Below are 14,177 nucleotides of genomic sequence, written 5' to 3'. Positions count from 1 at the left end.
CTTGTGCTATTTGGAGGACTATTCTGGTGCATGTTGGTTTTGATGTTTCAGTCGGCATGGGTTGTTTTGGCCTCCTGTGGTGTTGAGCTGTCATAGCTGGTTGAAAGAAGATGGTTAAAAAATGGCTTTGACTAAGAGACTTCTATCCAGGGGAAGATGCAAGAGCTAGATGTCTTGTTGCCTCTTAAAGCGTGCGTTTTGCTCCCTTGAAGCATGGGATGAAGGTAGAGGAAGCAACCTTAAATCATTAATGTGTATTTGTCAGGATATTAACAGGTTTTAATAAGTATGTGTAATGGTTGGGTTTGGAGCGTGATGTAATTTTATTCCTGGTTGCACATACATAGCCCTAAATACAGCTGCTGCTTTACTGCGTAATTGAGCTGAGAATGAAAAAGTCAAGAAGCACAAATCGGATAGAGGGAGATTTGTCAGCATTTTAAAAGAACTGAAAATAAGATTTTTCAATTTGGAATTTTTAAATAGGACCACTTGCTAAAATGTCACTTTACATTTTCAATGCTACCATATATAATTTCTTATACAAGCGATAGATATACGTTGGGTAGGTTTACAGGCGTCCGTTGTCATCCACTCACAGTTGTCTAGTTTGGTGGAAACAATCGTTTTCAGTATGTTAAAACCCGGGTCTAATAATAACAACTTAAAGACGTCTTCAGGTCTTAAAAATGTGTCCTCAGTTCCTCAGTTTATTGTTCTTTGGTTTCTGCTGTTAAATTTGGTGGATTTTTATGCATTAATGATGTTAAATTCATTATACCAAAGCAACTATTTCTCTTAGTTCAATGCTCACCATGAGATTCATTTCAGATTAGAACTGGAGACAGTGAAGTGAAGAAGGATATCATGTTTCTGTATTTTTTCTAAAATTTGCTTTGGAGCACAGGTTATTGCCCCGAAGCAGTAAATACCAGAGTGACATTGCCATTTTTATTTTTAATTGAGAAGAGATATTAAAATCAGAAACATAGAGTAAGCATTCCACAGTCTTGTACATACATTCATTTTTTCCATTGAAATTTCACGTTCATACCAATTTTATCAATTTAATGTGAAATATCAAATTAACGGGAGATTCCCGGACATAAATAATACCCTTTTTTTTTCCTTATGCCATGAATAGATGCTGGCTTGGTAGGAACCAAGGCAGGGAGCTGTAAATTCTGTGAAATTAAAAATGTAACACCGCGCTGCAAACCCCATCCGCAGAGAGAGCGGGCAGCGGTTTGGATAACTCGTGTTTCTGTGGCATTGCGTGTGATGGAGCATCTAATTTGGGAAGCTCCACCATCCCAGTTTTTAGGAAGGAGACCTTTGTCTCTCGCATGCAAAAGCTGAATAATTGAAGTGTGGATTTTAATAGAATTTAAAAAAAAAAAATAGCTGGAATTGGTTCCAGCAGCCCCTGAGGTGGGAGCAGCTCTCGCTGTGTCCTTGCTGGTTTACCTCGCCTGGCCTCAACCGCCACCAGTGCTGGGTACGTAACTGCCGCCAAAAACCTTCTTCTGTTCTTCGCTACCCTTAGTTCAGTGAGGTCAAATGGCCCAGCACAAACAACTTTTTATGGAAATACGTGCTGGAATTTTTAAAACCTGTTCTGGGAATGGCTGTAACGATTTGTTGGGGGTTTTTTTTCAGGATTTGGGGGTTTTTTTTCAGGATTTGGGGTTTTTTTTTCAGGATTTGGGGTTTTTTTTTTCAGGATTTGGGGTTTTTTTTTCAGGATTTGGTGTGGGGTTTTTTTCCCCAGCATTTGGGTGGTTTTTTTTCAGGATTTCCTGCCCCCCCCACCCCGGATTTGGGTGGGGGTTTTTTTCAGGATTTTTTTTTCCAGGATTTTTTTTTTTGCAGGATTTGGGGGTTTTTTTGCAAGATTTTTTTTTTGCAAGATTTGTTTTGGGGTTATTTGCAAGATTTTTTTTTTTGCAAGATTTGGGTAGGGGTTTTCTTGCAAGACTTGGGTTTGGTTTTTTTTTTTCTTTGCAAGATTTGAGGGCTTTTTGATGATTTCGTTTAATTCTGCATTTAGTTGAATTTATTTACTTTTATGCAGAAGACTGAGCATAAAAGATATATGGGTTACTTTGGTTATTTGAGGTTTTTCATGGCTTTTTGTGTGGCGTTCAGTTCTCGCCTGTTCAGCGATGCTTCCTGCCTTCTTAAGTAGTAAGGTTATACTCAGACACCTTTCCCCTCCTCCCCATATCAACCTTTGCTATTAATTTCCAATTTTTTGGTCTTTAAAAATAAAAAAAAAAAAACAACACAAAAAGCTAAAAAAGCACCTCACCCCCCCAGCTCCGAGGCCGCTGTGCCACCCCTGTGCTCACAGCCCATGGCAGGTGCCCAGGCGCGGGGCAGGGATGGTGCCGGCGGCGGCCGTGCCGCTGAGGGTAGCAGTGCCATCGCGGTCCCGGCACGGACACGCGTGTCTCAGCACGCCAGTGCTGCCTGTGTCAGGTGGGGAAAGAGGAGCTTAATAGCGATGCTTTTTCTATTTTTCTTTTCATAGGTTAATTCGGTAAGAACGGGATGGGGGAAAAAGTGCGTTGTTCCAGTGTCTTGCCCCATGCCCGCTGCGTTAGCTCCTGGAGCGCCACCGTCCCTGCCGGTGCCTATGCCAGGGCCTGCCCTCTCTGGCACACTGACACCTTACGTGATGCCTCTCTGTCAGTACAGAGGAGTTTTCCCTACGCCCGTTTACGGCGTGCAGTGGTCGGGGCCGGCCGTGCGGCCTGGGATTGTTGGAGGCGCGAGCGTTGCACGGTTCTCGCCTCTCGGCAAAACCTGCCTGCGGATGTACCCAGCGCCGCTGCAGCCACCCGCTGCCAAGCCGCCTGGCCCGCGCCTGCGCACGACGTAGCTCACGCCTCGCCGTAGGCAGCGGTGATGTCGGCGTTGTCACGTGGAGGGTGTGACCTGGCGATGCCACACGCGTTGGACGAGGCGGGGTCGGGGTCAGGCCCGCAAGCGCACACAGCCATACACCGCAGCCAGCCATCACTGTGAGACGGTTTCACAAAAGATAGCTTGTTCTGGCAATATTTGCTTCTGTTTCGTTGCTGAAGACACTTTATTCTGTTGTGTTCTGATGTTTTACACTTGGCCATCCTTGAAGTCGATGTACTTGAATTGATGACTAGAAACTTGTACTAACCCCTGCAGCAGTCCAGTGCCTTGAATTTCAGCTTTTCAGTTCCAGCTGGAAAGAGATGTAAAATTCTTTGAAAGGTGTATTTTTATTTACAATCCGCTTGTGAGTTGAAGTTCTTTTTATTTGCAAAGATATCGAAGGTTTACAGTCGACGTTCTTCATCGGTTTCATTCTGCTGTAAATGCTTTTAATTCATGCGTTGAATTTTTGTTTCTGAAGCTTTTAAAAAAAAGTAGTTGTGAGGTGAGGTTTGTTTGAGATGCCGATCAAAAAATTGTGTGTGTTTGTACAAGGAGTAGTGAAATGTACATTTTAAAATAGGAGCATTTACAGAATGACCCAAGTAAGTTGTATATAAGGACAGGTAATAGCTTCGGGCAGTGCAATTCATTCTCCCCAGTCTTTGGTAAAGTTGTTGTAGACAGCAACTTATTTCTCTAACAGGCAGGCGATACTGTTTTCTTCTGGATCAGCAGCAAATTGCATTACATTTTCTTTCCCCTACTGGGCTTTTATAATTTAGTTAAATGAAAAATTCGTGCATGTTTCGTAAGTGAAAAAAATCTAACTGAAATCTTGATTGTAGGAGAACGCGTCTCCACGTTACAATAAGAACCGTCTAAGTACAGCACTCGTGTGTATTCTGGCTTCGGTTCGCCCACCGAGGTTAAGACCGGTGTTTGGCCGCTGACGTGCTAGCAGTATTCACGCTAAAATGGAATAAAAATGTGAAGCTATTCTTTTTCATACTTGGTACTTCAGGTTTGGACTCTCGCCACCTTTTGCTTGAATTTTTTGTTGTTGTTTTTTTAGTTTTAATGAAGTTTGCGCTCTAAGTGGCTTGGACACCCTCACTCCTGTTTGAAAGTTGCTTTTTTGCCCGTTTTACTGTACATAGAGCCTCCGTCTGCACCTCTCAGGCTAAAGGCACAAGATAAACCACTAAAACTGGTTTGCTGATGGTAAGTCTTCCGCCAGAAAGCGCTAAGGGAGAGCGTAACGGGCACAGGTCACGAACCGTGCGGTCACATCTGAAGGCACGTTGCTCTGTATCTCTACCGCAATGACATTTTCTACTGGCTGCTGAAGGGCAGAGATGTCTTGTGCTGCCAAGCTGTGAATTGTATAGTTCTATTGTACTTTGAGCATTATATCTGTCTAAATTATTTTGTTTGTACCCTTTGAATATATTATTCCATCAATTCAGTTAGAATTGAATTTTATAGACAATTATGCAGAGTCTTCTGCCTGGGCAAAATACTTACTGTAGTAAGAGATTTCTGTTCTCTGTAACATGTATCTTTAATTTGTTTGGGTTTTTTAGATTCATGTCTGTATGCTTCATGAGCAAACATGGAAAATATGTTCTCACACCAGTTTTCCTTCGGCTTGCACTGAATCCTACAATTTGTGTCGCTATTGCCTGTTGTATAGTCCATCCCTTGTATACTGACAAAGTCAGTGGCACTAAAAACCCCGAGAAATTGTATAGATTAAAAAGAAGAAAAATAAACATTTTGTGCTTGAAAATTGTGTGAAAAACCCAGTGTTTTTCTAAAATGTAGAATCGTGTCGATTCCCAGCTGTTCCGGGTAACTCTGCATTTGTTTTCCAGACTCTTTATCCCTTGATTTGTGTAGAAGGAGTAGATGTGATGCCTCCACTGTTTCTTGGGTTCTGCCCATAACTGACACGTCCCACCTCTTGGCAGCTGTAGAAGTGAAACGATGCTCCAGAAGTCGCGTAGTGCCACCTCCCAGGTTACCTTGCTTGAAATCCCCTGCCCGCTGCAGTATTTCTGGTGTTACGCTGCTACAAAGAGCAGACCGGAACATTAAATGGGTTCCTTTAAGCAGATGGTGTGTTCAGTATTGCTGGTGGTACTCATGAGGGTGCTAGAGTTTGGTAGGTGGTGAAAGAGGCACTTGGACTGTGTCTCTCCAACACTGAAAAGGACTAGGGAAGCCCTTTTAACTTGATCCTGGCATCATTTAAATGTGAGGAAGCGAAGATATGACATTTGGGCCCAATGCAAGCACCCTCTTGGCAGTAGGCTGCAGGAGAACTTGGGGAAGGAGATGCAGGGAGAGGTTTGATACTCCTGCTTCTGCGTTCCTGTGCATCTGACTCGCGCGGCTTTGCTGTATGTGCTGAGTACGTTTGAGAGGCTGCGGTCTGCGCTGCAGCTCAGCGGGAGCCTCCTCTCCCAGGCCAGCGGCTGCGTTGCATGCACTGTGTGCCCAGGCAGAGCTGGCGACAGGCCCGGGGGAGCCTGTGTGAGCGAGGCTTAAATGCAGCTTCCAAATTCTCGCGGGTCTGTTCCTAACCGTTGTATCTTTAGCTGGTACTGGGGACAGGCAACAGCTCTGAGGTTGATGTTTGCGTTTCAGTATTTGTGATGTTAATTTTCTGATAGCTGTCTTGGCTGAAGTTCTTCTGACTATTAACTTCGAGCTGTTTTGTCACCCTCCATCGTGCTGATCGTGTGCTTTGAGCCTCGGTGGCAATTAAGCAAATGATATGAGATGAAATAAACAGGACAACAGCGTGAGCAAAGGAGCGAGAGGGACCTGAGGGGTCCGTGCTGCACCATCAGAAGTGGGGGGTCTGTACCCAAAAGGACATTTCCTTGCAGTTCCCAGAACTGAACTAATTTTATTCCTGACTCTGAATATTGTTTTCATGTGCAGCAAACGGGTCAAACCCGCTGGGTAGAATTCCTCGCCTTGCCAGTTGCAAGCCTGCAGCCGTGTCCCGTGGCTCTGCCATCTCCTGATGTTCCCAGCGCTGCTCCGCAAGGCCGCGTGTGAAGTCAGTACAGATCCTCAGCGTTAAACACGAGGTTTCGATGGGGGAGTTCACAGATCCCCCAATTTTCAATCTTTTAGAAGTTATAGAAGCTTAATACAAATATTGAAAGAACGTTTTAAAGTGCCAAGTCATGCACCCAGTAGTTTAGAAATGCCAAATTAAGTTTGCCCGTATGCCATTAATTTGACTTTCCGATTGCCGTATGTCACGATGGAGTATCTAAATACGTAATTGCATCCTGTTTTCCCACCGTGTCCCCGGCTTGCTTGGAGCAGGGCTGGGCAGGGAGGAGAGCCGCTGCCGCCGGCGCTGCTTGTCTGCCGCGGAAACGTCTGAGCGGTTTAGGGCTCTTCTGCAAATCCTGATTCGACCTCCCTGACACGGATTTCATTCAAAAGAATGATGTAAAATTGTCCCTTTTGGTTTCTTTGCATGTTTAACACTGGTCTTCATTCCACGACTTTAAAGAGGAAATATTTACTTAACGATTACTTTACACCTATCTCCAAAGTGCTCCTTTTTTGCTCTCTACTGTATAACTTCTTTACTTTTCTCTCAAATATTTGACATTGGCTGGTATCAAAGACAAGATGAGGGACTGATAGGCCAAACGTGGCAGTCTCTTTGCTCCTGCGGAGGTATTCATGTTTGGGAACAGGCTGCTCTCATGCTAAATGGCAGTATTTCTGAAATGAACTTCTTAAGTTGCAGGTTTTGCCATGTGGTATTTGTGGAAGGAAATCCATAAGAATCAGTCATTAATTTCACTTGGCTTTGTCAATAGTTGCTCTTTCCCTTCAAGCATTTTTTGTGGTTCCAGTGCACTATTTTCAATTCCGAGAACATTCAGATTTTTTTCAAACAAGCCCCATGAACTTAGCGCTTGGTGGGTCCACGTTGGTATTGTTCAGTTAGCCCATGTTTGAGTAGGAAGAACATCCGTCCTCCTACATTCTTTAGAAGTTGGCTGGGAGAGTTGTAATCAGAAGTCTCCCTTCTGAAATTATTTGACCTCAGCATTGCTTTCCCTGTCCCCCCTGCAAATTAAGCAAAGGGTTCAAGTCTTTTTGTGTAAGACTGATGTCTCAGATGTCACTTAATATGGCAAAAACCTACCTAGTTTTCTGCCTTGCTGCCAACTAGCCCCTACCTGAGTCGTCAATAGATGCTGTTGAAAGTGTTGGCTTGGAGACAGAAGTCACAAAATGAAATGTCATGACTATGTTTAATACCTTAGTAAGGTTCTCTGGTTCCTTGTCTGCCCTTCTCAGTCCCCGATTTTTGGTGATGTTCATGGAGAAGGATAGCAGGGCTGGAGAGGTATATGGTTGCTGAACGTGGGCAAGGTCTCTGCAGAGTATACAAGCAGGGAGTTCATGCGCTCTTTCTCGTCACGGATTAATATCTTGCTATGGGATTGAATTTATAAAAGAGCAAAACCATAATCGGGTGGAATTTCTTGCTATGGTTACTTATTATTGATTGAATCCTTGAGGAGCATTTCTGTGATTTGTGGTGTTGGGCTGTGGTTGGCTGGTGCTTAGGCAGGCTGAGCTTCAGTTGAGTGTTTGGGCAAGCTGTCTGGTGTGCTGATCCTCATGGTGTTTCTTCTGAAGGAACCTGGTAAATTCAATTATTTTCCTGTCCATATACTGCTGAAATGAACTGTTGATCAGATGGGACTTGTGTTGTGACTTACACACGTCAGAGACTTTTGACTGGGGCAATACTTGCTTTTTCAGGTGGGTCTGTTTGTGGAGCAGCAGGACCTGGCTGTGCTGATTCCTTTATTAATGCAGATAAGCTCCAGAAGTGCGACATAATGAAATGGATTTGAGTAGCTGTCAGGTTACAAATTCTGCGTTATGAAAGAATTTGTTGCTCAGAGGGATTTCGATGTACCGTGATGCTGACGTTAGCTGTGTCTGTAAATAGATTACTTGTAACTGATTCATCTGAAAGTCAAGCTTGTACGAGGAGGCAGGAACTTTTGTAAATTATATGGTCCTTTCTGCTTTTTTTTTTCCAGATGGTTGTAGTGTACTATCGAGATTGCTGCTATATACGCTCGGATCTATATTTGACTATAAAACTTTTCCTTGAAATAACTTTCACAGGAAAAGTTTAGAGGCTGCTTAATTCAAGCTTTCAGCCTTACATGCAGAGCCTCATTAAGCTTTAGATTTTAGTTGGTGGGTGTGGAGAAGCTATGTATAGAAGACAGCCTACTGTTTTGTTAAAGTATCTGTTATCACAGTGAAATTCTTGTGACAAGTTCTTGGTTTTTCAAAGTCTGGTGAGCAGGGGAAGCTTGGATTAATTTCTTTTGATGTAGTGCCACTGGATGGATTCACGGTGTATATTTAGTGTGGTGGTGAATTCGCACATTAACGAGGCAGAAGGAGAAGTCAGGATTCTCCCCGCCCCCTTGGAAAGGAGCAGATCCCCATAGTCGCCTTTCATTATTGAGGCACCACTGAGTGCAGCTACGGCACCATTGCTCTCGAGGAGCTCCAAGTGACAGGCTGAGCACGGTGAGGGCCTCTTGAGCCACTCTTGTGGGGACTTTTTTCTGTCTGTCTTAGTTTTTTGGAGATATTCAGGGCTTTGACACAGTGTAAAAACCTAGGAAATTTCAGAAGAAATAACCAGCTGCCTGTCCTCGAATGGGTGCTCTTTAGGTCTGACATAAAATACCCCAAAAAAAAGTATTTACTTGGGTGTTGTTTTTTAATTACTTTGCAAATAAGGTAAAAACTTCCTCAGCATTCAGGTTTTGTTTATCACACTAGATAGACTGTATCTAATATCACTCTCACTGTTAGTCAGCAGCTACAAGATGTGCAATCAGTGCCTTTTTCTCATAGTTCTCTGCAGCACCAAGAAAATTTTGAGTATAACCGAGTTCACTGATGTCTTCAGTGCTGTTGCCCTTTCAGTCTTTGACTGAAAGTTCAGGTGGACTTCAGAATAAGAAGTCAAGAGGTTGTCCTTGGGATGTGGGCTAAGCATCTGCGAGGGTTTGTATGAAGAGCCAGGCACCTGGAGAGCGTGCTCTGGCTTTGGCTTTGTGGCTGACCTGTGGTGTAACCAGGGCTCAGGCCTACTGCTGTCTCAAGGCTTTTCCTCATTACCTGGAGAATAGTTAATTTTGTCTTATTTTGTTTTCCTGGATGAACTTCTGTGCCAAATGCTCGTTATGGATAGCAAGCAGATGTTGAGAATGGTGGTGGATTCAGATGGATCTGCAGAACTGATGTTGATCAGAAGCTCAGGGAGGAATTATCAAGGCGTGATATTACATCCTTTAAAAGCGATTCTTCCTATGAGCAGGCAGAGCAAGAAACAGGGGAGGGAGAAAATCGGGATCACATTTAATAGAAGCAAAGCCTAACACGTGGAGACCCCTGGGAGCTATGGCAAACACGGACGTCTGTTTGCACAGCGCGCTTTTCCCCGACGTCCCATGCCCTCCCTGCTGCTCTAAAAGACTCACTGCATTTATTCTGAAAGCATCCAGCAAACTGTATGCTGTGCAAAACCCATATGTGCTTGCAGAGCCAACAACAGCGTGCATGTCTGTGCCGCAGAGCAAAGGGCTTTGGTGCATGTCACTGTGAGCTCGGCCGATGCGTACCGGTGGGGCACACACCGTGGGGTGCGGGGGACGCGTGGTGGCACCCCGGGTTGCTGCTGATTCAGCCTTGCGCTGGGCTCTCGGCGCTCTCGTTGCGTGTTATCCCGGTGCTGTCACTTCCAGCCCTCAGTGTCTCTGTACCCTTCCGTGTCTGGCCAGCCATCTCACCCTGGGGCCTGCGAAGGGTGGTGGAGGCTGGCAGATCCCATCCCTGCCTTGTGCGCTGCTGGCATGGAGGATGGCATCCCTGCCCCACAGGTGGGAGGAGGGTCCTTGGCTCGGCTCAGTTTCTGTCAGACAAGGGAGGCGAGCTTGGGCCACGCTGCCAAGCCCGAAGGAGAGCCGGTGCCCACGCCTTGCCCCAGGCAGCCCCACCACCCCTGCAGCAGCCGCCAGCTGGCACCCAGCGCCGCGTCCCTCTCCCCTCCTGACTCGTGACAGAGTCCCACAAACTGAGATGAACACCGGGCGTCTTTGCTGGCTTTCTCTGTTTCTGCCTTCTAGGAGAATAGCTCTTCCCCTGCAGGGGTTGGGATCTGGTCTGAGTGACCCCGCAAGGTGCCTGGGTTCTGCCACCAACATAAATATGTTCATGCTTCTAAGCTTTCACTACGACGTGGGTGATGTGTTAATGGAGGATTTACGTTTCTGTTTCCCCGCGGTACCCGAAATGCTCTGCAGAAGCAACTTCTGCGTGCTCATGGTCCATGTTCTCACGTGGCCCTTTTGGGTTTTGTTTGGGTTTTCCTATATGTGAAATCCATGTATGGATATTTTTTTTTTTTAGATTCTGAAAATGAGATCGTCATCGACTGACACATGGCCCCCTCAGCTACGGTGCCAAGCGCGAGGCCCCGCCGCGGCTAAGGAGGAGGAAGAGGAAGATGGGAAGTGATTTATCATGTGTGAGAAATTCTGTGCCGTTCTGGTCCATTCGACACAATTTTGTAACTTCTTTCTAATCATTTTTTTTATTTATAGTTGGAAATACAAAAATGTTATGCAAAAAAAAATAAAGGAGAATTATTTTGGGGGAAAAGGATTTTGTTCCAAATTGATCCCTTCTGTTGTGAGCCAGGTTCCCGTGAGCAGCGGCTGGAGGAGAGGGAGGAGGAGGAGGAGGCACTCCTTCAAGTGCTTTTTGTTTCACACAGTTAATTGTAATTTAAGTAATTTTCCAAAAGATAAAGCTAGGCATGTGTATTCAGATTCTAGTGCAAGGAAGATAAGTTCCAATTCCATTTAAATTTCTCACCTTTCTTTTGTAAAGATAATACTCTCTTTTAAATCCGCTTAAATCAAGTAAAAAAAACTACAGAGACTTCACCGGAGAGTAAGTTTGTACTTGTCACTTCCCTTTTTACCTCTTTCTTTTTCTTATAGACCGGCCGCGTTTTCTTGCCACGGTTAAATACAGTTCTCGAGTCACTTCTAATTTTAAATGTAAGGCTAAAATCCTTCTACAGACGAGTCAGTAATTGGAGCAATTTTTAAAAGACTTTAAAGTGCCTTCAACAAGCTAAAATTATGTAGTGGGAGATTTCTTTTTCTGACGATGGGTTTCAGCTGTCTCCTGGGTTGAGGTGATGCACAAAGTAGTTTGTAGCAATAATCTCATGAGTAATCATTTATTATCAAGGACTACTCAACTATTTTTTAGAAAGATGGGTTTTAGCACTGTTCCTAAGGAGTGGGAAAGAGTGCTGCTCTTGCTGTTAATGTTTGGGCCCCAAACTCTTCTGCCCCTCTGCTGCTGTGCTATGCACCCAAGGACCTCAGTGGCTTCCCCCTTAGACCGTTCCAAACCACGATGTTCTGACCTTTTCGCTCTCTTGTTTTTGATACCAGAGAAATAGGAATTTCTGTTGGCCCATAAGCCTTTCAGTACCATCCTTTCTCGCAGCTGGAGCCTGGCATATTGTTTCGTTGTTATCTGCCATGTCTGTCTCTTCCAAATCTCGGTTCTAAATAATAAATCTTATTTTGATGCCGTTGTTCCCTATTTCCTTTCCACCTCGGCTTCTCTCGCCCGTCAGCGAGGGTGATGAGAGCGCAGGTGGATTTAGATATATCGCTGAAGCTCAAGAGCCCTGAAGCAAAGAACCACTTGAACACTGTGAATTCAGAGTTTTGAAGCCCGAGGGCCAAAACGTATTTATTTGTGTTAACTTTGTGCTTCTCTGGGGTGCCTCCTGTCCTATCCCCATCTAAGGGAATGGGACTGATCTCCTGTGTGAGAGCAGGGGCTAGATAAGTGGTAAAGGCTGTTGTTAAATTGTTGCTTGCCTTGGGCTTTTCTGCTTCTGGAGGTCCCAGATCTGTTTCCCTTTCTAATGGGTGTGAGATGTGGGGTCCAACTGAGCGCTACACCTTTCCTTTTCTATTTTGGTTGCTGTAGTCTTTCCCTTGGGTGTGAATACACCTCCCTCGCCCACCGGTCACGCACAACGCCACCAGCATGCTGGGAATGGGGGCAAGGGTGTCGTGTCCCTGACGTGCTTCTCCGATGATAAGTCACTATTCCAATGATCACAGCAACAAAACACTGTGCCCTCACCTGAGATTTTTATTCCCTAGAAGTTTAAAAAGCTGCTTTCTCCAGGGAGGTCCCGTGCTGGGTCTCCTGGGGTCTGGATCTGGGTCTTCAGTGTGGGCAGCCTTCATCATTTGTTCTGATGCCTAACCCTCTTCACTCCTCCTGCAGACCCTTGGGCTCCTCCATGGTCCTGGCTATAGCTGCAGGAAGCCAATGGGCCTCCATCTCCAGATAAGTAGTTTGAAAATAATCTATTAATATTCAGATTAAATATAAGGATTAGTATCAGGATGAAAGATTAGGAGTGGAAAGTGTGGCAAGCCCTGGATGGTGGTCGCTCCACACCTCTGCCAAGCCCGCCTAGCTCTAGATAATCTCTTCTGCAAGAGGCTGCCCAGTTTTGGGGTGTAGCCCACATATTTACTGCTTGCATTGCAGTTTGAAATAAAAGCCCTAAGAGGTGCTAAGGGTCCTTGAGCTCCTCCAGTATGAACCGCTGACTGGGATCCTCTGCGGTGGAAGAGCTGGGCTTTGGTGCTTTTCCTCCCTACCTGCTGTCTCCAGTTTCTTCCTTGCAGAGCAGTAAAAAATGTTCTCCTCCTGATGTGATGCTAAGCTAACATTATGGTTTAGATTGTGATCAGAAATATTTTCTGCTGACCATAATCAAAAGCCCAGGCAGGTGAGTATGACCATTACAAGGTTTAACATAGCACATAAGAGTGAAAAAGAGGAATACGAAGACTTGAGCTTTAACTTTGCTCTGAAATGCAATGCTTAGTCCCTGCTTCCATCAAGGTGCTGACACGTTTTCTCCCACAGAGGCTGGATGTGCTTATTCCAGTTTATATCAGCGTTAAGCTCAGCAGCCGCTGGGGCAGTGCACAGTGGGGACCAGGGACTTTGAGGGTGCCAGAGCCCTGGCACAGGCTGCCCAGGGAGGGTGGGGAGTCTCCTTCTCTGGAGATATTCAACACCCGCCTGGATGCAACCCTGTGCAATGTGCTCTGGGTGACCCTGCTTTGGCAGGGGGTTGGACTGTATGATCTCCAGAGCAAGGAGCACCTAAAGCAGCTCTCTTCATTGCACCTATGAATATTTCAAGGCACTGGTAATGTCTCCAGCTCCATTTGTCTGCTCAGAGCCGCCAGCAGTCTCACCGTCTCCTCTGAACATCTCATATGTATTTGCCATCCGAAAATGATTAGCTCTGTGCTGAAGCTATCACGGTATTCCTGGCTAGCATCACTTAAAACACCACCTTGGAGCTCCCCCTATGTGGTGCTGCGGTTGTCTTTGCTGCTTGACTCCAGTTCACAGGAAGCCCAGGAGGGTCCTCTGCCAACGCTGCTGCCTCTTGGGAAGTCTCTGACTAATGCTGATCCCTGAAAAATATTCTCCCATGCTACCTGTGAGTCACTGCAGTTCATATGGGCCTGTGCCACCTCCTGAAAAAACACCTCTTGGAAAAAAAACCAAACCCTTCCAGTTTGGGTGCTGGGTGCTGTGAGAGCAATCCAGCACATTTGGTTTGACCATGAGCATGTTCATAAGAATGAGATTCCTTGGTGCTGGCTGGTTATTCTGAAATTACTTTGAATATAAAACAAGTGTTTAAGGAAAAAAATAACGAGTTTATTGCAATGTAGCTGTTGACAGCATAGTCACGGGGTTGAGAGTTGTACAAGACTAAGACAAAAACCAACTTGTCTTTAGCTAAATTGTAGACCAACTCCTAAAGGTTGTTCTCCCAATTTCTTCCATGCCAAGACGTGGATGTAAAGCAACTGAAGTCTTGGGATAACTTTCACTAAAGATTTTCTGGGTTATTGGTCTGGGTTATCCTTGGGGATATCCTCAGAGACGGGCCTCAGCTTCAAGATTTTCTGTGATCTGTTAATCAGTGTGTAATCCTCCAGGAAAAACAGTTTATCAGCTACCCCTCAGGCTTCTACAACAGCTAGAGGAGTAGCTAGTTAGTAAAGCCTTTGTAAGTGTGCTAACAGGCAGCCCCACTG

General features: G+C 45.2%; 1 protein-coding gene across 8 annotated transcripts in view; it reads left to right on the top strand.

The window, feature by feature from the left end:
• WNK2 (WNK lysine deficient protein kinase 2) overlaps positions 1 to 11,617 on the top strand; it is a 126,599-nt gene extending 114,982 nt beyond the window's left edge. For 7 of the 8 annotated variants that reach the window (XM_068419920.1, XM_068419921.1, XM_068419927.1 and 4 more), the window contains one exon: positions 2,534 to 4,705. In XM_068419920.1, the coding sequence (XP_068276021.1) occupies positions 2,534 to 2,884 (351 nt within the window). In that variant the 3' untranslated portion in view covers positions 2,885 to 4,705. Of the gene's footprint in view, positions 1 to 2,533; positions 4,706 to 10,410 lie in introns of those variants that run through there. The other variant, XM_068419926.1, reaches the window with a different exon arrangement.
• Positions 11,618 to 14,177: the final 2,560 nt, after the last annotated feature.

This window comes from Nyctibius grandis, chromosome 29, assembly GCF_013368605.1.
Source record: "Nyctibius grandis isolate bNycGra1 chromosome 29, bNycGra1.pri, whole genome shotgun sequence".
Classification (NCBI taxonomy): Eukaryota; Metazoa; Chordata; class Aves; order Nyctibiiformes; family Nyctibiidae; genus Nyctibius; species Nyctibius grandis.
Note: the sequence above shows the minus strand (reverse complement) of the source record. Positions and strands in the feature narration are given on the sequence as shown.